Genomic DNA, 27,791 nt, shown 5'->3' on the forward strand with positions numbered 1-27,791 from the left:
TATTGGCTTGTTAGGGTTTATTTATTTTTTATTTTTTTTCTCTCTCTCTCTCTCTCTCTCTCTCTCTTGGATTTGTTGCAAGATGATCACGCAAAAAAAACGGATTTCGTGGCAAGCTTCCCCATTTAAAATAATGAGGAATAGCCTTTCAAAATAGAATTCATATCAATTTACATCAAACGGATTATTTACCAACAATAATCATCATTTACAATCGTACAATAATAACAGAGTCGGGGGACTCTCTTATCAGGCAAAAAAAAAAAAAAAAAAAAAAAGTCTGTGGGGCTGAATAAGACAAAAAAGAGTTTCCAATGCTTCCACATTGAAACAGCCTATAGTGCTTCCGGTTATCATTTGCAAACTGGAGCACTATAAGGTCAATCGGAAACCCACCAAGGGATTAGCCCTTTTCATAGGAAACATCCAGTTTTCCCATCATCAGCGTCCACGTGTGCAAGGGAACGGAATCAGTTCCCCAAACTGGAGTCTCTGTCACCGATAAAAAAGCGCATGTGGAAGCAGAGGGCGAGGAAGCCGGTTCCCAGCAGGTCGCCAAGAGCAGTCAGGTAGGGAATGGAGAAGTTGTCGGGGTCCATCCCTCGGCCCCACATCCAGTGGACCATCCAGTCCGCTAGGTAGAGCAGGATTATCACCTGCAAGAAAACAACAAAAATCAGTTAAACCTACTTCCTATGTTTTCTTTGTCGGAAATTATGAAAGTCAACCAATAACTATAACTCTGTACTATCCCACTTTTTTTTACTACAGTTGTAAAGGTACAGTTGTGTACAGGGAAACATGACAAGTACGTTCAAGAAAAAACAAAAGCAACCAAACCCAAGCCATTAACATAAGCGGAAATCACATGTTTACCTGCAGCAGTGCAGCCCCCATGTAGAAGGTGATGAAGACGGGGGTTAGCGTGGTATGCCCCCCCCTCAGTGAGTTGATGGTGTAGAGGAAGACGAGGTGACCCGGGGCCACCAGGAGGAAGAGCACACGTGCTGAACGGGAGTTCACAGCTGGGGGGGGGCAAGGAGTGAGCGAGGAGTTCAGTTCATGAACACTTGAACCATATTGATGATATTGTTACTGATCTGTTTATATGACTGGACAGCCGATAGGCCAAGACTTTTGAAGCTGTGGGGACGCCATATTACTCCTCCCAAGAAACGTTTCTCGGCATACGATCCTATACATTTACAGTATCGAAATTGGAGAACATTTGAGACCGTACTTAGTAGAAACAGCGTGATTTAGGATGTTTTAAAACCGAGGACTCCAACCATTTTACAACTTGCCTTAAATACATGTATAAATTATATGCTTAATAATGTTTACAGGAGGAAACTTGTAATTTTTTTTAAATTAATGGATTATACCTTTAGTTCAACAAAAGATGCCAAATCTACGTATTTGTACAGTTTATACACTAGTCTGCTCAAGCGATGGGAGGAGTAAGATGGCTGCCCTGTGGCTTCAACAGCTTGCACGGACGGGCGTGTACGGGCTATCGGCTATCCAGTAATAAATACAGATCAGTGTTGGTGATACACAGAGGTGGCAAATCCAGGTACAGAAAGTAAAAACCCTGCTACAGTGGGGCTTTAGACCCAGGTGCTAGCTAGCTAGCTCCCCGGGTGCTTGTTTACCTGCTAGGGAGCTAGCTAGCCTGCCACAATTTGGCTGTAGCCCCAGGTGCTCGCTAGCTAGCTCCCTAGCTAGCTCCCCGGTTGCTTTTTTACCTGCTAGGGAGCTAGCTAGATAGCTAGCATGAGGGGCTAAAGCCAAACTGTGGCAGGGTTTTTACTTTCTGGACATGGATTTGCCATCTGTGGTGGTAGATGACCACAGGCATCCTCTAATTGTTTAGGATACCATATACATCAAATATATGTACCATACAAGTAAAAAAAATAGTAATAATATATATTAATACACTGACGGGACAGTTGATGACCATCTGCAATAAGAAGCAGAGGTGGGCGCGTCAAATATTTTTTAGCATCCGTCCTTCGTCAATCGTCAGCAAAATGGGACATCCGCCATTGACGGATTGACGATTATATTGACGGACAAAGACCGCCTTCTGTCAATGCTTAGTTTGTCAATTGTAAAAAAAAAAAATGTAATTAATTAATTAAAAATAATAATAATTTGTGCTTCAAACTACCCTTAATATTTTTTTTTAAATGAGATAACATACTGGAAGTGAAGAAAGATGAGCAGGGTGTGGGGCACTTCCTGTTCCTGGCCGAGGGGTTGGGATCCCCCATGGGTATTCCATTCATGTGCAGGTAGGTGGAGATTCGACTGGCTTGAACCGCAACCAGGTTACCTCCCACACCTGACAAAAGACACTCAAATGAAAGTTGCACGTTGGAAACATATTTGCAGTCGGCTTCATTTGCTACTTGAAATAACCAAATGACCATTTCTTGAAAACTCCGCCAAAGGTGTATGGTCATGGTATTTTTGTTATACACAAACATTGGATTAAAATACATGTAAAAATAAATCTGTATATTTCTGAAAATGTTTGCCACGAAAATAGTGGCCGTCGTCACTAAGCTGGCAACAATGAGTAACTGCTCGCTTTAATACATGACCTCGCTCCGCACCCCCGTTTTTCGTCGTAGCCTTACTCTTACATTTGCATGATGCAGAAAACAGAACTCCTCTGTTTGCCAGAAATCATTTATGAAAACATCAAATTGTAGTCAACAAACTCCTCACCATTGATGACTGGAGTGAAGACAGCCATTCCAGCAAAGTTTGGGTTGGTAACGGTCTTGTCAAGAATCAGTCCACCGACACTGAAACATAGACAATTAATACGTTTAAGGATCATACGTTTTGTATTTCGAATGATCAAAAATAACTGTGAAATAGTACCGGCTCAACAAAAACAGTAATTCACTATATGGGGAAAGGACGTTTAGTGAGAAACCTGCTGATGGCCATAGCAATAATGACCGGCTCCCATCCGGAGTAGAGGACTTCTCGGGTCGATGGGATCTTCCTGGCGATCAGCACCCATATTGGACACAAAGCCACAAACACCGCGCAGACCAGAGGATTGGCGTAGTCGTTGTACTCTGCACGAGAGGATCGCGTTGTCATTTACACGGGGACACTATTTCAATGGCATTTTTTGTGCTCAGCAGTCGACTTGTGGCTGCTGTGATGGTACGTCGTGTAATACCTTCATTGGCTAAAAAAAAAAAAAACCCAAACTAGTCAAGGTATAAAGCACAAACTTTTTAACCAATATGGATGTTTGTGCCAATACTTTTCGGTCGGGTTTTCCATATAAGGAGATAGTAATGGCTTTAATCATATCATGTCAAGCATTTGCACTCGTGCCAGCGACAAAGACGCCTCGCTTTGCATTTGCTTAAACATTTATGTTAATTTTTTTTAAATAAATATTTACTTTCCAGAATTATTATTCACACATTCTGGTGTGTTTTTTTGTTGTTCAAGTAGCTAAGTTGAGGTGTCGAATCTGCTGCTCTCCGTCATTCACTTGCATTTACCTAAAGTATGCGAGCTTCTGATTGGTTAGTGTTTAGTCAGCTGATTGTGGATCAGGAAGTGTTGTCGCTCGAGCTGCCGTGTATGACGAGTAAAGTTTAAATCAAGAATGAATCCGTCTCTATCCTGCCTTTTCATTTTATAAACAGTGTCCCATTAACCACCAACGGACGCTCACATTACACTACAGCTACGCTTCGGGTATTTCTCGAAAGTTTCTGAGTTTTTTCTTGGAATATCCCCCTCTGAAAAAAACAAACAAACAACCCACTGTGGTACATTACTATGTCGAGCAAAATAAGAAAGTAGTCAGACAAACATGTGCAATATAAGTTCATATGTATGGTGTTCCACAGGGTTCAAATTTAGGGCCTCTGCTGTTTTCATTGTATCTGCTGCCTCTGGGTTCCATCTTTTAAAGAAAACCCAGCAGTGGTTGTTTTAAAGCGCACTATAAATGTTTTGTAAATGTAATTGTTCAAAAAATACCATATTTTATTTTTCAATAAAAAAAGGGTTCAGTGAATGCGCATTGCAGGAACACGTGTTGTCGTTCTTTGAAACCAGGATGCATCTTTGACCGTGCGACTGACGTGTCCCATTTCAAATCAAAATAATACAATAAAGAGGTGACACCTCAATGTTGCGATTGTTCAAAAAGGTGCGCTGTGTTTGTCCTGTCAGTGCCGAAGATAGAACGAGGCCTAGCGTGGTAAGAAAAGGGCGTGGTGGCGAATAGATCAACAATGAAGGCAAATAGTTGAGCAATCGTTTATCCTGTTCTTTCACACCTCATTCAACATTTTAGACACCTTCAACTAAGCTGTGCGATTCAGCTGACATTTCCATTGTCCCCCGTCCGTGTTAGTCTCCTACGTTAAAGACATTTGCGGTTTTGTTACCGAGTTCCTTGTACAGCCCCGTTGAGATGCCGGCCAGCAGTGACAAGGTGATCAGGTCTCCTAAGCTAGCAGCAATCGGCGTGGCCACGTTATCCGGGTTGATGCCAACTTTCCTGGATGCGATGATCACGCCAATCATGATGATTCCTGCAGGGGACAAGGGTTAAAATGGTGGAAAATCATTGAATAGCACCACATCGGCCCCATAAGACACCAGCCCACCAGGCATCTGCCCTGTATGCCAGATGGCCAGTCCAGCGCTGCCCCCCCTGTGAAATTTTAACCAGTGCAAAATTTTGGTGCTGTGCCATCATTGTCTGATTTTTATTTTTTAAGGAAATAATTAACAAACAAAGATTTGTGCACAAAAAAAAGTATCACCATTAACTCACTTCCCCACTTTTGTTAACAAGAGTATGAAAGCCTAGAATTTTTTTTTGTACATTTCGAACAGATATAAAATTTGTGATTAATTGGGAGTTAACTAGTGAAGTCATGCGATTAATTACGAAAAAATGTACGCCCCTAATTTTTAATAATCTTTTATTTTTCTTTAAAAAAAAAAGACAAGAAAAGATTATTAAAAATTTGTGTCAGGCGATTACATTTTTTAATCATAATTAATCGCATGACTTCACTAGTTAACTCATGATTAATCACAAGTGTCATATCTGTTCTAAATGTACAATACAAATTTTTTTAGGTTTTCATACTCTTGTTAAAAAAAGTGGGAAAAAATATTAAACTAATAGAAATAGTTCAAATGAATTTTTGACGAAATAGTTGATAGTTGACGTCTATAGCCGTCAATTAAAGAGTTAAAGTGTCCTCCTTTAGGATCATAGAAAAGATCTATTCTAAAAAAGAAACCATTATTTTAATTTTAAATACAATTTTCAAATGATTGACATTAATGTAATTTAGGTATTTTTAAAATATTTTTGCTCCTTATTATGACAGCATTTTTGTCGATGATCCCCCAAAAAAAAGACACACTTAAAATAGATGAAAAGAGAATCTTGGAAACTTTGCCTCTTGTCTCAAATTGACCTTATGACATAAAACTCCAAAATGTCTCACATATTTATAAGCAGTCATGAATACAAATGTTACAAGCAATACCGAGGTGCAAATTCCATACCGAGTAGCAGAGAGGCAATAAAGGCAGTGGCGACGCTGGAGGCACAAAGCAGCACCGCATGGCCCAGCCTGAAGTGGCCTTCTGGAATCCACCCGAAGATCACGGCAGCAATGGAGGCCAGGAACCCGACCACGGTGGCCTGGACCTGAACACATGTGCCGGATCGTTTCTTTGAGACCGTTTGACTCTCCTAATGTTACGTCTGAGAGGCTGTTGCGCCCGTTTGTCCGTCAGTTCAACATCAACAATCGTCCGTCATTTATTAGCTTCATTTTACTCTTAAGTCTTAAGTTTTCAAAAAAGGTCATGGGTCAAGGTAGTGTCCGTACCGAATAGAATTATTGAGACAAATGTGATGTCCGTCCATTTATTAGAAATGTATGTAAAGAGTGACATCTGGTACATCCATAAATAGTAAACAGTAATCCGATGACCATATTGTCATTGATGTGGTATTTTCAGGATAATCGATATTTGAAGCCGATATCAACACTTATGGTTCATGATTGGATCTTAACTAACCAATCACAAATCGCAAGTTGATTTACATGATGTTTAAAAGTCAAAATATGAGATAACCCCCGCCCCAAAAATTGCATGTTGTTCTTATGTGGGGAAAACAGTCAAAAACAGCAGAAAAAAATGTGGGTCGGAAAAGGTTAAAGCATGTTTAATAAACTATTTTTCAAAATGTTCAAAATGTAAAAATACTTGAAATCTTAAACTTTCACGTTTCTTTGTTTTGTCAAAAACAAAATGCTCCGACATCTCTTAAAAAGTCAACTGAAAATTTAAATAAATAGTTCCCTGATTTTAAAATGGTTTTAAATTTACCATTTATTTGCTGTCAGATTTTTTTTTTTTTTTAAAGGCCGATGACCTTTTTAAAAGGTCAAAATAGCCTGAATGTCTTTTTTTCCTTTCTTCAGAAAATACAAAAAAACTCAGTCAACATTTCTCAACCAATAATCAAGTGACTTGATCGACGTGTGCGCCTCGTGCTGCTTCTATACCTGGATGAGAGCCAAGTTCCCCATGATCATGTTCCACATGTCCTTGGTGGTGTCCATCAGACCAATATTCGCCTGAAAGACAAAGAAGAGCACCACGAGTTAGTTCTCACGCACATTTGCGCACGCCGTTGCCTCGTGGCCCCGTCAGAACAAAAGAAGATCAGTTTTCGACACAAAGATGCTCTGATCGGTGATCGCCTGCGCCCAAGCCGACGCCGACGACGCTTATGTCATCTCCTCTCTTTCATCAAACACACACACAAAAGCACACACACACACACACACACGCACGCACGGACGCTGTCAAGCATCAACGGGTTGTGGTCAGTCGTCACAGTGGTCCACTGTATGCAGACCAACAGTCACGATTTTTCATCGTAGGTGCTCTGCTGGATTTTTTTCACGAGGGGGGGTGTCAGGCGATTAAAATTTTTAATCGCAATTAATCACAAGACTTCAATAGTTAACTCACAATTAATCACTCATTTTATATCTGTTCTAAATGTACAATAAAATGCACAGTATTTTTTTCCTAAATTTTCATACTCTTAACATAAAAGTGGGGGAAAAAATGTTAAACTAATAGAAATATGGCTGCATCTTTTAGTCATTTATACAGTAATTCACAAAAATGAGTTCAAATGAAAAAGATGTACTGCACTGCGTGTTTTTGATTTGTCATTAGGTCATTTTTCCGCCACTAGATGGCATCATTACATTTGTAAGACTTTTGGTGACAGGTCAGTGCAGTTTTCTTTTCATATTAAGAGCTGTCTAAACATTTTTCCACTTTTTTCAAATCGTAAAATCCAACTTGACCCCAGTTTCCACAAATTAATTAAAATTTGACGCGGACGTGTCTGTGGCGGTCATCAGTCGCCCGTAAAAAAAGAAAAATTGTGCCGTTAAAGGAAGGTTAAATTAACTCAAAATGAACGCACTCATTTTGACACCCCTATTTTTCACACTTGACAAATGAAGTAAAAATGCAAAAGAAGGAAACTAATTCTGTAGCACAACCTGGTTTGAGACTAAATCTAAATAGACGGAAACATTCTTGACAACAACTTGAGTTATTTTTGACCCACTTGTTTTCAGACTGTTATGTATGTCGTGTGGCGCGAACCAAGTGAATTTACGTTTGGTATGTGTCGGTATATCTGAGCCTTTGATAAATCGACCATATTATTTCACAATGCGTCCAGGTCACTTATCCCGCACTATTTGCCACTTGGCAAAAAAACGCAGACATAGAGAGAGATTGACACATTCCAGCCATTTTAGAGTCCAACCAACCTGTAAAAACGTGCATGTTTTTGGTCTGTGGGAGAAAGAGCGAACCCATGCAGGCACATCGAGCACATGTAAACTCCACTCTGAAAGGCCCCAGCGGGCAGGTTTGAACCCAAAACCTTCCTGCTGGGAGGCGACAGCACTAACCGTCGCAGCACTATGGCAAGAGACAGCAGTGGGAAAATGGAGAAATGTGTATCCGTTAGCTTGTTTGAATAGCAGCAAGCTTGAAATGAACAGTCCTTGCGTCATGTCCGAGAAAGTCAACGCGTGCTCCTAAAACGGCAACTTTAGAGGAATTTGATTTGAGAGCAAGAAATCTTCAAGTTAAAACACTATCAATACTACAGCCAGCAAACAGTCAAACGTGATAGAAGTTCAAGACCTCCGTGACACGCCAATGTCAATCTGAGCCAAGGTTTGGATGTCAGTTTAACTTTTTGTATTAGAGCACACGAGGCTATCGGGGCCATGTAAACATGCACGTGGATGGAGCCCACCTGCTGCAACATTCAAAAAAGGGGCAAACGGCCATGCACGTTGATAACAAAGTTGAAGTAGGACTGATAACAAAAAAAAAGCAAATATCGGCATAGAGCCCTGCGGACTTCCATTGAACTGAAAAGAGGCAGACACAACATTTCTTTTTACTATTGTATTGTTTTCGTACTTGTGAATTCACTTTAGATTTGTTCGTTCTTTTGTCTCACATTATGAAGAATTTCCAGCACAAAACAAAACTGATGTACACATACTATCAAAAATCCACATCACGGTGAATTATTATTATTTTTGTTAAGTTTCATGGAAATAATAATAGTAACTCATTAACTGCCATTGACGGCTATAGACGTCAAAAATTCATTTGAACTATTGCTGTTAGTTTCACATTTTTTCCACTTTTCTTAACACGAGTATGAAAACCTAGAAAAAATATTGTACATTTAGAACAGATATAAAATGTGTGATTAATCGTGAGTTAACTATTGAAGTCATGTGATTCATTACAATTTAAAAAATTAATCGCCTAATTTTTTAATAATATTTTTTTCTTTTTTTTTTTAAATTAGGGGCATCAGGCAATTATATTTTTTAACTGTAATTAATCACGACTTCACTGGTTAACTCACGATTAATCACACATTTTATATCTGTTCTAAATGTACAATATTTTTTTTCTAGGTTTTCATACTCTTGTTAACAAAAGTGGGGGAAAAAATGACTAACTAATAGAAATAGTTCAAATGAATTTTTGACGTCTATAGCCGTCACTGGCAGTGAATGAGTTAATCTCTATATAGGAACAAGATTCGGAAAAAAAGCAAGGAAACAGCTGACCCCCACGAAGGGTCACATTATGTTTTTCAAACATGATGATCGAGTGCTCTTTGAGGAAACTTACAGTAGTTTTTAATCTCTTCATTAGCAGCGACATGGAAAGAGACGCAGTCCAGATGGGGTCGACCAATCAAGCGCTGACAGTAATGTCTCAAGACAAGCTACAAACTCTGGCCCCATTCGGGAGGATTGACGCGAGATCGTTTTATGCTTGAACCTTTGGCCAATGGCAAAAGCAAGAGCAAAGCACTATTCAGACTTCGATTTCATGCACCTGATGTCATGTTGCTCGGTTTTGTTTTGCTGAAGGAAACAACTGCTGTCAATATGTGTTAGATTAATTATGTGTCATACGCTTACATTTCTTTCTTTCAACAAATGTTTGCCTAGTTATGGAAGTGTATTGCATTCACTTGAAAAAACATTACAAATTTTTTTGAGAGAGCTTTGTTTTTTGGTGTATTTTTTTCTTTAATTTTCAGATTTTCGGAATATTTTTTTCAGTTGAAAATTTTTTACCCCCAAGTTTTTTGGGGTAGTAAACGGCGGTGGGGGTGAATAATAAAAAAAAAGAAAAAGAAAAAAATTACTCGTGTCCGCCATTAGCGAGTCTGCATCAAATCACTTGGGGTTCAGAGGTAAAAAAAATGTTCACCCCCCACCTCCCTCCCCCCACGTTTTTCAGTTGTTGTTTTTATGACATGCAAAATATGCAGTAAAACAGAAAAAAAAACAATTCTGAAAAACAAACAATAAAATAAAAAATTACAGAAAAAAAACACTAAGCTCCCCCCAAAAATGTGTCAGAAAAACACGAGTACCCATCCCCCCCCCCCACCCCAAAATACTTTTCTGGACACTTATAGCTTAGCAATAGCTGCTAAAAACATATTTGGCTGACTCCGCAATCACACCGCGGCGATAAAAGTCAGCACGTTAAACATTGTCACATTCACAATGTCAGAAAAAAGTTGAAATCTCTCCTTTTGTTTCGAAAGAACGGCTTACTTGTGAAGTGGGAGTCATTTGAGGCAGGTCAGTTGGGACCTGAGTTAATCAGCGTTGTCACTTGTTTCCCGCACACCAGTGGAAAGAATGTGAGGATTGCTCTGCTTAGCTACGAGTCGGGCCTAATTCTCTTATGTCTTTACTGGAAGGCCAATGACCCCTCAACATGTAAAATGGCCACTAATAATAATAATAATAATAATGATGATGATGATGATGATGATGACTAAGTCATTTGCTCCGTGAGAAAGTGTGGCCAAAGGTAGCTGACAGTGAAATGACTTGCCTAAAAGATCTTTATTATTGGCCAGTCTGTGCATATCGACACGTGTACTGTTTATATCAGCGACGCCCCGAAACATCGCCGGCTTCTGACGCAAAGTGGAAAAGTGTGCTGCGGTCTGACGAGTCCACACTTCAAATTGCTTTTGGAACTCATGGGCATGACAAAGAGGAAAAGGACCGCCCGGATTGTTATCAGTGCAAAGTTCAAAAGGCAGCATCTCTGATGATACTCTGCTGAAAGGTAACAACAGAATTGAATATAGGTTGAAAATGATTCAAAAATCGTTATATACATTTTTACCATTTTTTTCCCCTTATAATAATTAGGAAACATAAATATCAATATGTAACATTTTCCCCCCTACAAATGTTCACATTTTCATTTTCATTTTTTTATTTTTTATTTTTTTATTTTTATAAAGAGCTCAGTATTGTTCATTTGGAAATGTCATCATCATTGCTCTTAATTTTTTATTTTATTTTATTTTTATTTTTATATATATATATTTTTTGTGTGTGTGGGTGAGTATGTGTATGTGCATGCGTGCGTGCGTGCGTGCGTGCGTGCGTGTATTTGTTAGCTCACCAAAAACCTATTAGAAAAAATCTCATACCGTTCACCTAAACCGAACACCGCCGTCAGGAGACCCGAGTGGACCCGAGGGGACCAAAGAAAACCAAGGAAGGCGAAATCCAGCACCGACCAGACACCAATGTTGACATTTTCAAATCATCACCTCTATAAGATTGCAAGCAAATCACATTGTCCCTTCACTGGTGAGCTATTTTTAGAACAGGCACCCCCGCGGGATCCTCATTTTGGTGCCTTGGGAGTCAACTGGTGCCAGCGGGCATATTATGGTAAACCTGTTCAATATTTGCAGCTGGGACGGCTCGTTTTTTTTTTACGCTTGACAGGTTCTGGTTTGATCGCCCGGTCACACGGCAAACGCTAACATCCGCTCGCCGTTGCACGTCAAACAAGTGCAAACTGATGCAGTTCGGTGCACTGTAATAGTCATCTGTAATTGTAAATAATGATATTGTGGTTGGAGCTATACCGCCCTCTGCCACATGTCGCTGTCAAGGTGTACGTGCGTGGCACGTTTTTAAAATACATTTTGATACGAGCGTAAACGTACAGTATGTACCCCAGCAGACTATTGAGTTTCATCCCACAAACTGCCCAATCGGGTTGCAACATTATGCAACGCTTTTTATCCGCATCATTCGTTTCTTAGATGGATCGACATATGGGAGAACGGGTTGGGTTGAAAGAGTCGGGCAAAGGAATGTTGCTATCAGTTTGTCTGAAATTGCAGGTTCCTCTGTCAATATGACCTGTGACCTCATGAACATGTTGCCTTTAATGACTTGCCAAGGAGATGGAATTGGGCAACTCTTGACAACAACAACAACAAAAAAACAAAAAAAACAATGAGTAGCCACAAAATCAATAAAAAGTCGGGCAATTCCGCTGAAAAATGAAGCCAATGGGCAAACGTGACTTACCGCTGTGGAAAGTCTGGAGGCCAGCGTCATCTCCAAATTGCCTTTGAGGCCCAGCAGCGCGGGAACAAGGATGAACACCTCGGAGACCTCCGTAAACACAGTCCAGTGCTGAAATGATCACAACGTACGTTTCAACAGCGCATTACGCAACGCCGGCACAACTGCTATATGTTGATATGTACACACACATATATTGTCGATGTGTTCGCTTCAACGGGTTCGGTTCAGTTCGTCTGCGTTCTGTTCACGCAACTTTCTTCCCCCCAACATTTTTTTGCTGGTCCGCCGTCGTCGTCAGTCCATCCTTTTTCCAAGCCGAACCAAACTGCGATCGTCTGCCTGTCATTTTATTTTAACCACGCTTCCGTCGTTACCACTATTTTAAGACCGTCAGGCAAATGTGGGCATTCCATCAGTCCGCCATTCGTCAACAAAACGGCGACGGACTGAAACATCAGCCAGTGTTGCTATTACACTGATGGACGAAAAAAGACGCTTATTCCGTTATATATATATTTTTTTTAGGTTTCTCGTCATTCGTCAGAAACGCGCCCGTCGCGCCCACCTCTGATAATGACGCTAGCGTCGTCATACAGCCGAGTCTTTATATCGCCAGCGAAAGATCTCTGGTACATAAAACGAATGGCTTAGAATGACGACTCGCTATGTTCGTACATAGATTTTTTTCCTAAGAGTCAATAAGAGTCAAAGCAAATCGAAAACCGTGGATTTTGTGTTGATTCCCAAACTGGATTGTTGCCATTATTGGTCGGGGATTTGCCTGGTTAAATAAAAGTAAAATAAATAAAAGGTAAAACAAACACAGAGAGGACTGATAAGAGGTGACGTCAAGCACCGTATTCCCTTTTTTTTGGTATTTCCAGGCGTGGCATTGAAAGACTGGTAGTTGCACGACTTGTGACTTTGCCTTTTGCTGTCGTCGGGGTCAAGCGGAGCTGCTTTTTGGGCCGAGTCCCTTGACTTGGCTGCCCGCCATCTTGAGAGAGCGCCTCTGCGAGCACTCCTCTCCTCTCCTCTTTCACAGCCGCATGCTTTTAGGCTTACTCGATCTCACTCTACTTCTGTCTCGCAAGCTCGCTCTCAGTCCTCCTGCGGTGATATATGTTGTTGTCTCCATTGAAAACTGGCTCTTGGCCAAAGAAGCTCTCTCTCTCTCTCTCTCTCTCTCTCTCTCTCTCTCTCTCTCTCTCTCTCTCTCTCTCTCTCTCTCTCTCTCTCTCTCTCTCCCTCTCTCTCCCTCCCCCCTCTCTATCTCTCTCTCTCCCTCTCCCCCCTCTCTCTCTCTCGCTCCCTCTCCCTCCCCCCCTCTCTCCCCCCCTCTCCCCCCCCTCTCTCGCTCTCTCTCTCTCTCTCTCTCTCTCTCTCTATCTATCTCTCTCTCTCTCCCTCCCTCCCTTCCTTCCCCTCCTCTCTCTCTCTCTCTCTCTTTCGCTCTCTCTCTCCTCCCCCCTCCCTCCCTCCCTCCCTCCCTTCCCCCCCTCTCTCTCTCTCTCTCCCTCCCTCTCCCTCCCTCTCTCCCTTCCCCCCCCCTCTCTCTCTCTCCCTCTCTCCCTCCCCCCCCCCCTCTCTCTCTCTCTCTCCTCATGGCCACCTCTTCAGTTCTAGGAACTTGACAGGACAACCCCCAGCACCACTGTGTACAGACCTATAGGAGTTCTGGTATGCGATCCCTTTCCAGGGTCAAGTAGACCTGGTTAAGTAACATTATTCCATTTGTGATGGCTTACTCGCTCTACCGATTCGGCAGCCGAGCCTGGAGGCACGCAACGTTGACGCAACTCGGCGCCGTTAGCAAGCGGTGTCAGTTGTCGCTCGCTACAGTAATGGAAGGATACAGTTTGGACGCGACCCCGCCAAAAGACGAAACATAACGTCTGTTGACGACCTTCACCGCGGAGGTTGTCTCCTGTTCGTTTATTGACGATATTCACAAACGGATCGGATGATTTTGCTTGTACTTCGAAGTGCACCGCGCGCGAATCAGTGCGGACTCCAATTAAGTGGCGGATTGGCAAAACGCCGGTTCATCATTTTCCATTCAAGGCATTGTCAACTTGAATGGGATCATCCGTCGCCATTTATGTGTGGGATTGCACACGCATGGAAGCTAACCCGGAAGTAGCTTGTGCGCGCGTGAGACATTGTCCTAACGACAGCAATAATTGGCTGTCTCGTTGTTAGCCTCTCATTGGCACGCGGCGCGGGATCCTGGTGCTTTTTTTTTTTCATGAAGTTGGTACACTGCGGCGGCGGCCAAAAATGGGAAAAGCACAGGTATGTGTTGGCTGGGAGCGGGAGTGCCACGTTCTGTCGCTCGCTGAATCTTCGTCAAATAACCAACGAAACCCGCACGCGGGCATTGGAGGGACTTTACAACTTTGGATTTGGATGATAGACCACGCCTACTGATTGCACCCTGAGGGATTCGTTCACTGGCAAAGTACGACATGGACCGCGCGGGAATAATCCCAACTGAGTGATTCCAACCGTTTCCTCCTTACGGGCATACAACTTTCATTTGCATCCATTTCTCCAATCTAACAGCTAACGTTGAGTAAACAGTAAACAGACACGCCCTAATGCCATTGGGGGAATGAGTCACAATTATCTTAACGAGCCTGACATGAGGGAAGAGGTTCGGGTTGATGGGAGTGTGTAGGGAAGGCTACAAGTTAGTAGCCTAGCAATAGCCAGACTGATTTGTGGGAGTCCTCCACAATATCAGCGTTGATTTGCTCGGGAAAGGCGGGGCACGCTGCACAACACTTCGAGCTGATTGGACGAAGCAGAAAAATCGTAACTAACTTTTGTTTCGACCAATCGAGGCAAAGGATGAAAATGTCGTCACCGACACGCGACTTTTTTGGACTAGCTGATATATCATGACGTTGAGCTTATGTTCGGTTTCGCAATGTTGTTATGCGGATACAAGAGACGAATTCAACGAGAACAGAATTAATTGCAGCGTCCGCGCATTCGTTTCATTTGTTTCTGCCCTCGGCTTCGGCGCGTCTTGTTTTCGTCATAGTTGCATGTCCCGCCCCCAAATACAATGTCGCTGTGTGATTGGTTTGTTGCATCTTTGCAGCCTTGACGCAATCGAATTTTTACTTTTAGGTTTTGGCTTGGCTGTTGTTTAACCGGAAAGTATTCTTCTTTCATTCGTTTTTGAAGCGGCTAGAACGGAAACAATTTTGGAAATAAAATACTCACAAATTATTTATTCAAAATTGTGATAGAGAGTCAGAGTGGCATTTTTTTTTTTTTAAATAGCAAATCATCTTTATCAAAACAAACAATATCCGATCTATTTGCAGATTACAACAATAATGATCAAATCTGTGGCTTTGCCACTTCAACATATTCAACAGTTTCATGAACATCAGGTTTCATGAAACATGATCTTCTTAAAACAAATTTTTTAAATCAATAATTAACCAAATATATTTACTTAGGCTACATGAAAAATAAAGCTTACAGATCATCAGTCGGTAAGATCACACATGCTAACGTGCAGAAAAAGTTGATTTTAATATTTTATTTATTGTATTTAGTTTGTATGTTTTGTTTTGAAATTTGTAGCGTTATCACACGTGGCCAGAACAAACTCCAGAAATGGACCTCGGACGAATTGAACAAAAATCTTTCCTGCCCTTTAAGCTGGTGTATTTTGAATGAATACACCCTTGTGATTGACAGGCGACCAGTCCAGGATGTCCCCCCACCTCTCCTCCAAAATTAGCTGGGATCGACTCCAGTTCCCAAATATACCGTAGCTCAGGGGTCCCCGATTGCAAGAGGAGTTGAAATAAACTGTTGATCGGGGCCATTCCCAAGAAGATTTGCACTGCGCGACCTTTAAAGCCCATATATAACCCTTTATAACCTCAGCCTTGACTTTCTTGCCATGGGAGCGAGAGACGCTTTTTAGGTCCATTCGACTGCCAAGTCACTCAGCGCAGCTATGCAGACATCTCCTAGACCGGTCTGGACAGTGTTTTCTGGGCCAGCCTCGAGTGGGAAACGCGCCACAAACGACTGTAGAAAATCAAAGTGGCTAACATTAAAAGGTCACACTTCGAAAAAAAAAAAAGACCCGCGGAACGTACGAGCATCGGAAAGAGTGAGCGAGTTACAATTGCCCTCCTGCAAGGACGCGGGGGGGGATTAGCTGAGTTAGCATTTCGCAGTGTCACGGGGAGGGAATTACGCAGCCACAAAAGACTCACGGCCGTCGAGGGTTATCGTTGCCTCCGAACAAGAACTTCGGACGATGGCGGACAGAGGAGGAAACAAGCGAGCCCCCTTAAGCAACGGTGCATCAAGCCAGTGTTTTTGGAAAACAAAGACACCACGGCAGCATGGGGCCCAACATGGGACAGCAGGAAAAATGTTTGACCTCAGAATTCCACATCGGTTGGGATACCGCTATAGTAAACCTTTTCGCATTGCCACTATATATTTGTATTTTCTTTGCTTTACTGCCAAACTCGCTGCTTACATTGTTAAATACTTCAATAAAAGTACAACCAAACTCAGTTTTGCCCCGCTGCCTTTTTTTTAGAAACATACGCTAGCGCTATAGCATGGATGCTAACGTATGTTTTAGGGGAAAAGCATGCTAACCATGTGTGTTGAGGATTTGATGTCGCCTTCGATTTCGGACCGCAACCTAACACATAATTAACACAAGAAAGAAGTATTTTTTTTAGTAGAATGCCAAGAAGAAAAACAATGGTGACGATATAGCATTGTTTGTTGTTTCTATTGTATTTTTGACCCAATCGTTATTATTATCAGCTAGTATTTTTTAAAATGGACGGGGAATTCCCCGAAGGATGTATTTAACGCGACACATTTCACCATTCACCAGTTTGTCAAATGCTTGCGTGACGGGCCCGTTCCATTGTGAGTGTCAGCACGCGTGGTCTGCTGTAGAACTGGTTCTGCTTGGATTTAACTTCGACCTATAATTACTTTTACCACAAGGCATTCGATAGGAACCTAAACCTACAAAACATATGTGACATAAACAAGTATACACAAAATAAGTGAAGAACTTTTGACACATGCTATTTGCAATGCTATTTTTTTTTTTTTTTGCTGGATTGAATTGTGTGATCTATCATTCTTTATAGCAGGGGTGTCCAAACTTTTTCATTTGAGAGCCGCCGCATACAGAGAAATTAAAAGGATGCAAGGGGCCACTTTAAAAAAAATTCCAACTGTAATTTATTAAAGCACACTAAAATTAAGTAAGCAATTATATATTGCATTTAATAAATGCATATTAGCTTTCTGTTAAAGGTGATTAGGCAAATAGCTCGGATATTTTCCGATTTTTTGGGCCGTCAGCCCGATATCCCACTTGACTATATCCCACTTGACTATATCCCACTTGACTAGACCACCCGTGCAACAGCCAGCCGAAGCCGATGTCCACAATCAGAACCAAAACAAGTAAGCTGTCCATTTTATAAAGCAGTTACTTGAGGGTCATTAACATGATATCTTCATAAAACGGATCTTGTCACACCGCAGTAAGTGGAAGAAACTATTTTCCCTTATTTTGTTATTTTAGTCATAGTTAATTTTTTTATCTCTGATCATTTAGAAACATACATATATAGACAATTTTATAGTGGCACCTTCTTCTTTCTTTTTTTTTTTACACCCTTACACTGCCTCCTATGACGGTGTATTAGGGCCACGTATATATATATTTATTTATTTATTTTCAAAGGAGGGTAATATTCGGAGAGAAAACTCGCAAATTTGCCACTTTATAAAGTAACAAATTTACGACTTTAGAAAGTTGCAAGTTTGTGAGAAGAAAAAAAAAATCAAAAATTTGCCACTTTATTAAGTGATAAATGTGGGACTTTATAAAGTGTCAAATTTGCGAGAAAAAAAATCTTAGAAATTTACGACAAATACACGTAGCGTAGCTATAGTCTAATGTGAGCATTCATTGGTGGTTAATGGGACACTGTTTATAAAATGAAAAGCCAGGATGGAGACGGATTCAGTCTCAATTTAAACTTTACTCGTCAGCTCGAGCGACAACACTTCCTGATCCCCTACCAGCTGACAAACACTAACCAATCAGAAGCTAGCACACTTTAGGTAAATGCAAGTGAATGATTTGACACATCAACTGGTTAATCTCTGCTATAGCAATCACTATCTCCTTATTTGGAAACCCGACCGAAAAGTATTGGCACGAACATCCGAGTCGTACGCTACGTGTATTTCTTGTAAGTTTCTGAATTATTTTTCTCGCAAATCTGCCACTTTATCGTCACAAATTCACGAATTTATAAAGTGGCAAATTTGCGAGTCTGAATATTGCCCCCACGCTCTAAAAATGTTTTTTTTTATATGTGGCCCTAATACGCTGTCGTCACATCGAGGGCCGCTGTAAAATGAATGGCTGGCCACAAATGGCACCCGGGTCGTAGTTTGGACACCGCTGCTTTATAGCCTTTCTGGATAACTACACCGCCGGACAAATTGCTTCAGCATGAACATCAACTTGATTGCGAGCGTTGCATCTCGTTGCTCACCTGGACAAGGTCGAGCACCATCCCCGCCGCCACGGTCCCGAACCCGGCCAGCAGGAAGGGAAAAACCACCTGCAGGCCGATGGAGAAGGAGGTTTCCTTGAGGGGCGCCGGCGGTTCGGGGCTCTGGTCGTTGGTGTCGTCGCTCTCATTCTGGCTTGCGTTCTCCAACAGAGCGTCCTCCTCACGCTGACCTTTGGCATTAGCCCGGCAGTCCATCACGGCAACGATCTCCGACCTTTCTTCATTCTCGGGGCTCTCATTGGCCATTCCTGCGAAGGACGTGACCTCTTTCAGCTCAAACTCGCTCCCGGTTTCTGTGCTCCCTTCCTCGCCGCCCTGAGTGAGGATCACCGGGTGGACGGCGGAGTTGGAGTTGAGGAAGGCCGGCGAAAGGGGCCCCCCCTCCTTCTTCATCTCAACGGCCCCGGAGGACATGTTGATGTCGGGCAGTTTGTCTTGTTCTTTCGACCAAAGTCCCATGCGGAAGCCTTTGCAAGACGGCGGGGCTCGGCGGGAAAAGTATCGACTCGGGTCTGCCGGACGCTTTCGAAGGGAGTCGCTGGACCACCTTGACCTGGTTCTGATCCTGATCAGGTCGAAGTAATTTATCCCATTAAAAAGGCGGACAGGGTGCGATGATCATTATTAAACGGCCAAAGGGAAATGACTGTGCGGGGGAAAGAATGGCAGCCAAGCACATGCGTCCGTCTTTCTGCACAGCCGGTGTTCCTGTCGGTGTTTTGGGAGCAGGACCAGTATGTTCTCCATTCAATGCGAGCGGCGCTGTGTGGGCTGGCAAGAAAAAGAAAAAAGCATACCGGTTCAACGACTTGGCGGAGGGACTCACCACAATAACCCCTCCTTTGGTCAATAGTCCTTTTTTTTTTGTGAAATGTGAAAAGTCAGACGTCTGAAGTCGGTGGATCGCGACGCCGGCCAGTCTCGCTCTCGGTCCGCTGACCGCAGTCGACGAGTCTGTCGAGCGGGCTGGCGAGGTCTCACCTTACACCACGCGGCTGCTGGAAAGGTCCTTTTCGCTGAAGATATTTAAAGATCTGCGGCGCGAGGATTGAATTACCGTCCACCGAAAGGGACTTCTTAGAGAGTGGACCGTAAACTGCATGGGAGAATAAGAACATGTCAATTGATTAGACGTGTGCTCCAGTCCAACATTCTAGGAATGATTTTGACATATTTATACACGATCGTTGCCATCCGACTTACGGTACACTGAAAAAAATAAGTCTGTTGGATTTACTTTTTTTTTTTTGGTGTGAAAAAGTAGAGAAGCCCAGTGTCAGAACGCTTGGTCTCGGTACAGCAGGTCTTGGATCTCGCAACAAGCTAGTGACCCAAACTCAACAATGGCTAAGGGCAAATCCATTGGACTATTCTTAAGAGGCCTTCTGTGAGCCGTGATCTAAACGCTATCCAACATCTGGAAGGGGCTGAAAGTGGCCGTCTGGAGAAAACACCCCTCAAACTGAGACAACTGGAGCAGTTTGCTCCTGAAGAGTGGGCCAAAAAACACCCGCTGGGAGTTGCTGGAGTCTCATTCAAAGTTACAAAAATCATGTGACTGCAGTAATTGCCCCCAAAAGGTTGTGCAACAAAATACAAAGTTAAGGGTACCAATCATTTTTTGTCCAGGCCTGTTTCATGATTTAAAAAAAAAAAAATGTAATCATTCTGTTGACCCACTATTCAAAATGTACATTGTTTAAAGTTCATCATTATTATTATTATTATTATTATTATTAAAGACATAATAATATTTGCCAGGTATATTTTCTAAATAATCATACAACAATTAACCTAAATAAATACATAAATAAAGTTATTTAAAAAAAAATCAAATGTTCTTTAGTATTTTTATGGCCATAAGATTATTAAAATGGATGTTTATATTACTATTGCTGTTTATTATTCCTACATAGCAATGCCCTCACAAACAAAATCACAAATCTCCCTCTAAGGAGCACTAAATTACATTTGAAATCACAGTGCGGAAAGTAATAAAGTACAGAGATAGTAAACTTGTTTTTTTCATATTTCATACACTTGACTTGAGTATTTATTTTGTGATGATTATTTCCTTTTAACCCCCTATATTTGAAAGCAGCCACCTGCATTTTCTACTTTCTACTCCTAACTTAATCAAAATAGACTTTTTACTTTTTCAACTTTCATGGATTATGATACAGCATTTTTTTTTTTTTAAAAAAGACGTAAAAACACAGAGGTTAGGTCAACAGTTACAGTTATAAATAGGCCTATCTAAAGTAGCCTATAATATAAAATACAGAGACAGCAGTGACATGGAGAAACATGAAGCAAGTGGAGCCTGCAACAGATCCGAAGAAGCAAGATATTCCCAATCCTTGGGTTTGAAGAGAATACAACATGTCGACTCCAATCATTATTGTTGGCGAATGTTTTGTGTCTTGTGCCATCTTGAAAATGCAAAAAAAAATAAACGACTAATCTGAAAAACACATGAAGGTAGGGTGTTATCATAAGCTAATTTTGCATTCTTTTTCTTACTAAGTTAACAGCATCGCTTGTTTTCGTAGCATTTAACGTTGAGCTAACACTGGATCGCTTTTGAACTTTTTTACACGTCTTTTTATTCCATTTTTTTACACCCATACCTGCACTTTTTAATTCGGTGTCAATACTCCCCCCCCCCCCCCCTTCAAAATGAGCAGGTGCCCTAAACACCTGCCATGGATGTATTACGACACATTAACAAATAAAAAAAAAAGAAAACATTTGATTCTAAAGTCAAGTCAGCTTCGCTTACAGTCTTGACTCGACGCAGCTTTCCTCCGCTCGTATGTTGCGACATCGTCCTAAAATCGAGTTGATCCCTGCCGAAACCATCCTGTTTAGTAGTCAGCACCAACACCAGGCCAACCCAACATGGCAAAGGCGTAAATTAGTGCTCCCTGGTCAGGACTTGAATAGACCAGCCCCCCCCCTTGTCCCTTTCTTCGGCTCATTTCGTCAAGGCCAGGAGAGAGGGAGGCTTTTCTGTTCCAACCTCGAGTTGGGAGAGAAAGTCACTGCCACAACATAAGCATGCCGATTTAACTCGTTCACGCCGTTGGAATAAATCGCGGATAGCAAAAAAAAAAAAAAAAAAAAAAAAAAGAGAGAGAGAGAAAAAAAAGTGGCCGCACGTGACACATTCCGCCAGATGCAATATTGCGCCACTGCCATCGTTTAACATGAAAGGGGAAAAAAAAAAAAAAAAAAAAAAAAGCTCACATGCTCTGTGCAGCGGTTACCTTTTCCAGTCCGGACCCGGGTTGAGGCTCCGTCGGAGTCCAGCGAGCTGACCGCATGTATCCTTCCTTCCTTCCTTCCTCCGATCCTCCCTTCGCCTGTTACGCGCTCGCTCGGGCTGAGGCGCGGATGCCGGCGTGCACGCCTTTAAGTACGCGCGCATCGACGGACGGTGCAGGTTAATGGTTAAACTCCGTCCCGACCCGTGTCACGTCACGTTACCGCGCCCGTCCACTGGATGCGCATCGACAAAAAAGCAGCTCGTCTCATGCAGGGGGCCAGGAAGGAAGCCACTAGGCGAGCCCCCCCCCCCCCCCCCCCGGCCGCCCCCCCCCCCTCCCCGATCCGCACTTTTCGACCTTTTCCACTTCTCTCCACCGCCACGACTACTTACGAGCTGGTATGATCAATTTCCTGCGGAGAACGGTTGCATGACAAATTGATGGCACAGCGCGGAAATGTGATGCGGCCTGCAAAAGTAAATTTCATATTTCGTGCTAAAATACAGAAATTTGGTGTCACTTTTAAAAAAACGTTGCGCTATTGCAAGCATTTTTTTTCATTCAAAATAAAATTAAATAAAATCGTTTTTTATTGGCCACTCATTTCAAAACGAGTTAGGCGATCATACATTTATTTGGGTTCACCGTCATAATGGCAATTATTATTATTATTATTATTGTATGTTTCAACCCATTCGTAAATGTTGGGCTGCTAATTTAATAACAAATATGCCATTCTTCCATTTTGCTTGTCTTGTAAGTTTGTAAAACTGACATTAATATCAGTGCCTTACCAGCCATTAACATCCATGCAAGGATAAAAAAAAAAAAATAATAATACACTGGACTGGATGGATCTTTGTCAATAATAAACCAATTCACAGACGATAACTACAAACTTCTTACATAAGTATGTCTGGCCATGAGTTCAAGAGGAGTTTTGTTAGTTGAGTGAGCAGATTCTGTGTGCAAATGGCACAGGAATGTGTCAAATTCAGATTATTGAAATATATTTGCCACTTTCATTGTTTTTTTTTTTCATTTTGGAATTCTTATTATTTGTCCTAAAGTAGGGGACAGTGATATGTCATTTGTGATGTCATTTTCAATCGGCTGCAAGTGGCAAAATGGCCGCCCCCGAGATGGATAAAAAATAGGAGGATTTTGATGCTTAATTCATATTCCACAAACGCGATATTAATCGTAATACCGTGTTTAGACGAGCGGGGCCGCCTAGAACATATTGGAAATAAAATGTTTGGGTTGACTTCCCCTTACATAATTACAAATGTCAGCCATTTCCCAATGTCTGCTATAATTCCATCGGATTTCCACGTGCCGATGCATCCAGGTAGACCGGCCCGAGGCTTTGATGGTGGACAGTGGCAGAGGCCCTGGAGCAATGCAAGGAGGGAGGAATGGAAACTCACGGGTTGTCTTTAAGAGGATTCAGGAACTAAGAGGATTAATTCTCACACTTAGCAAACATGATGCATAAATGATCGAATGGCTAAGAGACAAGATTTGAGGATTTGAAGTTCGGTCAGTGACTGTTAGGGGTGTGCCCAAAAAAATTGATTTTCATAAGAATCACGATTCTCATTTAGTACGATTCAGAATCGATTTTAAATGTCCCGAAATCGATTTTATGTAAATTATTTTATACTGTCTTTCTTGCCTGTGTCAGTGTGGGCCTTTATTTGGAGCGCTGTTCATGTTGTACCCGGTTTGGCCACTGAGGGGCAGTGTGGTTCCATGCAGTCTAATACAATGTTAAGCTGTAGCCACATTAGAGAGTAGAAGGAAAAAGTCACGATCAAGTCATTCCAATAAAAGTTTTTTTTTTTTCAGCGTGGAGCCGTTCTTTTGAGTGAGAAAAGTGCCGCGAGTAGCGCGCTAATTAGCATTAGCGAGTCAGACTGGAGTAGATCATTAAAATTCCTTGCACATCTATAGATTGAAGCAAAAATCATTGCTAATCAAATCATTTCGAATCAAAAATGGTTCTTAATCGGAAATCGATTCTGAATCAAAAATCGGAGAGGAATCGAATCGTGAGAAATTTAAATATTCCCACCCCTAGTGACTATCCATCAATCACACATCAATAATATAGAATTGGGAACACCACAAGACCCCCCCCCCCCCCCCCATAAGAGCTGGACAAATTGGCTGGGAAGACAAATTCAGTTTGTACATGTTGATCCACCCAGATGATATAACTATCATAAAGTAAAGCTTATTGATTTCCCCAAAGTGAAAAAAGGCTGTACGCTCGCTAACAGTAAATTAATGTTTGCCTTGAAAAACAGCAAAAGTTAAGCCGTGCCGCAGAGGTCATGTAATGACACGACAACAGGAAGCTGCTTGTTGTAAGGGGCGCTTCTGCTGCTTAATGATCAGCCACAAACCAGGAAGTGAGGTGAGACTAAGGACAACAAAAAAAAAAAAAGTGCTGGGCCTCACCATCTTAGAGGCGCTCGGTTCCTGGCAACACAGTAGCGGCCTGTGCCAGCTTTGGGCCACTTCTGTCCTGGGGATTCTTTGAGTCCAGAAGAATGTCGAGGGGGAGATTTGGAAACCTGCCCTCTGTTCAAAATGAATGGCTGCTACCAAAAAAAGAGAAGAAGAAAAAAACTCCTATCCCCTCCAACCTTCCTATTTAGATCCTGAGTAGTGTGAGCGATCTGTTCTCCTCCTCCTCATTGTCCCAAATGTCACAAAATGTTACAAATGCAATGATGCCATCTAGTGGCAGAAAAATGACCTCAACAAAAATCAATATTACACTTTTTTTTCTTTCTTTTTTTTACAGTACAGTAGTACATCTTTTTAACGTTAACTCAATTTTATGAATTATTATGAAATTACTGTATCAATGACTAAAAGATGTAGCCATATTTCTATTAAACAGTATGATTATGAAAACTTGGAAAAAATATTGTATTGTACATTTAGAACAGATCTAAAATTTGCGATTAATCATGAGTTACCTATTGAAGTCATGCGATTAATTACAATAAAAAATTGTAATCTCCTGATACCTCTAATATATATATATATGTATATATATATATACTAGTGCTGTCAAATTTAAAGCATTAACTGATTAATTAATCACAAAAAAATATTGCATTATTCATGAATTAACGCAGATTAATCGCACTATTAATTTTGCCCATAGATTATCCTTTAGCGTGACAGCGGATGGCTACGTTTAAGGTAGCACAGGTTGTTTGAGCAATAAACATAATTACATGCATTAGAGTAAAGCATTTAATAAATGTTTGCGTATATGACATTTAGAATATTTGTTCATGTCAAAATATTGGGGTCAAAAGACGTCCTCATAACATTAAATGTCAAAAGAATTGACACATAACCGGTGCTCTTCAAATTTGGCGGGAAAAAATTATTGATTTAAAAAAAAAAAAAGGCTTTTTTATTAAGTGATTAATCGTGATTAATCTGATTTAAAAATTTCATCGTTTGACAGCTCTAATATATACACAAATAAAATGAAACTTCCTCATACAATTTTCACATTTCTTTTTGTCTTCTTTGTCTTGAAACGAGTTATTATGGAATGGCCCGAAAAACTCGTGCAATGAGTGATTTTCCACTTGCTGCCGGCCAAGACGCATCTCATTGTGAATGGAAAGAAAACAATGTTAGAAAGTAACGAACAGTCTTACAAATTAACTCGTTCAAGTTTCCGATGCTGGGAGTGAACGGGTTTGCAGTCATGGGTGACTAACGAGTAACATCTTGCAGCCCGCCCGCACATAGCTCACCCATTAAACGACGAAACATCAAAATACCACGGAGAAAAAAAATGTATCATGAAGCATGGCCGTATAAAGTTGGGCGGTTATATCATTAATTTGATGCATGATTCAACATCGATTTGAATGCGTGATGCTCGTTGATTAAACATTTGCTCAATAAATGCAGCTAGCAAGTCTTTAGATTCTCTTCTGAAAACAGAGAGACGCATCTTGACTTGGTTGACAATCTTTGAAAAACTGTTTGATGATGTGAAACTTTTCACAGAACTTGGGCAGATTCACTCGCGTTCCGTGCTGGCAGATTCGTTTTCCACTTAGCGACAGTGTGAATACGAATGGTTGATTGACCGGACACCAAGGTTATTTTAGTTAACTAAAACTAACGAAAAAACGACATTTCAAAAAACAATTTCGTTAATGAAAATAAAATCAAAACGAAAAAATGCTTCTTTTTTTTTTTTAAACGAAAACTAGCTGAAACGACATTTTATGTTTTCGATTTATTTTGATATTAACCGGACATGAAAGGACATTTGAAAGTGTCACACAGAAGCCAATAGAAAAGCACCTTCAGGTGACATTGCTCCCATGTTTTTTTTTTTAATATTGCGCACAAGTAATACACACCTAAAAAAAATATTTAAAAAAACTAAAACTAATACTGAAACGAACTAAAACTAAGCATTTATGAAATAACTAAAACTAATACAAACTAACAGAACCACCCTGAAAACTAATTAAAATGAACTAAATGTAACTCATTCACTGCCATTGACAGCTATAGACTTTAAAAAAAAATCTTTTTAACGATTTCTCTTAGTTTAACTTTTTTTTCCCCATTTTTGTTCACAAGAGTATGAAAAACTAGATTTTTTTGGGGGGTACATTTAGAACAGATATAACATTTGTGATTAATTGTGAGTTAACTGTGAAGTCATGCGATTAATTACGATTAAAATTGTAATCACCTGATTCCCCTAATTTTTAAATAACCTTTTCTTTTTTTCTTTTTTAAATACATTTTTTGTTTAACTTTTAATAATTGTTTTTTTTTTTTTAAGAAAATATTCTTAAAAATTAGGGGCGCCAGGCAATTAAAATTTTTATACGTAATTCATCGCGAGTTAACTCATGATTAAACACAAATTTTATATCTGTTCTAATACAATAAGAAAAAAAATCTAGGTTTTCATACTCTTAACAAAAGTGGGAATAATGTTAAACTAATAGAAATAGTTCAAATGAATTTTTGACGTCTTTAGCCATCAATGGCAGTGAATAAGTTAAAAAACAAAACTCAAAACGAAATAAAAAGTAACTAAAATGAAAAATTCCAAAACTATAATACCCTACTGGACACCAGTACAGTGTAGTCCACCTGATGAACCAGGTGTGTGGACTTGTTGCTTACTACTCCTCCATCATGTGGTTGCCAAGTTAATTGGTGTTCCTAGAAAAGCAGAAGTTGCAAATTATATTTCCAACTTCAAAAGATTAACTTGACATAAAAAAAAAAAAAAACAATAACCAAGATGGATGGGCGTGCTTCCTACCGATGTAACATTTGACGAGACAAAGACAAATGTTCCAGCAAGTTATGCAACAGGTGAGTTGGAAACTTTTTGTCCAGATCAAATAAGACCTTTTGGCAAACATCCACAACATGTGGAAATTATTCACAGCGGTGCGATGATGCAATACACGTTCTTTTAAATCTCATTCTGTGCAAAAGAAACGGACGGGTGGACTGTACTAAAGTCTAAGCTCACCTGAACTTCTCAGAGGATGCTGTCGTCGTTCACAATTTATGCCCTCTCTCTAATAATATAAGTCAGTTTGTCCTTTATCCATTGAAGGTAGATACAAAATATAATGCAATCAGCCTTTCCTCTAACAACCCTAGAAAGGTAGTGTTGTGTCTTCATCGCCATCTAGTGGACATAGATGCAATACGCTTTAAAGCTTGATTCATAAAGTTAAACTCCAGAGGAGCAGTGGAGCCAACAGACAGGGGGCGCAATAGGCCAAAGTGATGACGATTTTAAAGGTCCATTACTGACAAGCGCCCGAGTAAGTGCTATAGAATATGATGAT

General features: G+C 40.9%; 1 protein-coding gene across 4 annotated transcripts; it reads right to left on the minus strand.

Annotated features, from left to right (window-relative positions):
* slc41a1 (solute carrier family 41 member 1) lies at positions 1-27,586 on the minus strand. Of its 4 annotated transcripts, none has more exons than XM_086087416.1 (12): positions 27,467-27,586; positions 19,622-19,736; positions 18,620-19,411; positions 12,033-12,140; positions 6,597-6,668; positions 5,584-5,728; positions 4,443-4,589; positions 2,954-3,101; positions 2,740-2,819; positions 2,210-2,350; positions 877-1,025; positions 1-656 (listed from the first exon to the last, which is right to left on the minus strand). In XM_086087416.1, the coding sequence occupies exons 3-12, from the start codon at positions 19,097-19,099 to the stop codon at positions 471-473; spliced, it is 1,656 nt and encodes a 551-aa protein (XP_085943542.1). In that variant the 5' UTR covers positions 19,100-19,411; positions 19,622-19,736; positions 27,467-27,586; the 3' UTR covers positions 1-470. The 4 variants fall into 4 exon arrangements, with proteins under 4 accessions (XP_085943542.1, XP_085943539.1, XP_085943541.1 ...); XM_086087413.1 differs by lacking the exon at positions 27,467-27,586 and adding an exon at positions 21,910-22,185; XM_086087415.1 differs by lacking the exon at positions 27,467-27,586 and adding an exon at positions 21,890-22,185.
* Between the last annotated feature and the right edge of the window lie 205 nt (positions 27,587-27,791).

Source organism: Leptonotus elevatus, chromosome 10, assembly GCF_054856555.1.
Source record: "Leptonotus elevatus isolate MCC_2025b chromosome 10, RoL_Lele_1.0, whole genome shotgun sequence".
In the NCBI taxonomy this organism is placed as follows: Eukaryota; Metazoa; Chordata; class Actinopteri; order Syngnathiformes; family Syngnathidae; genus Leptonotus; species Leptonotus elevatus.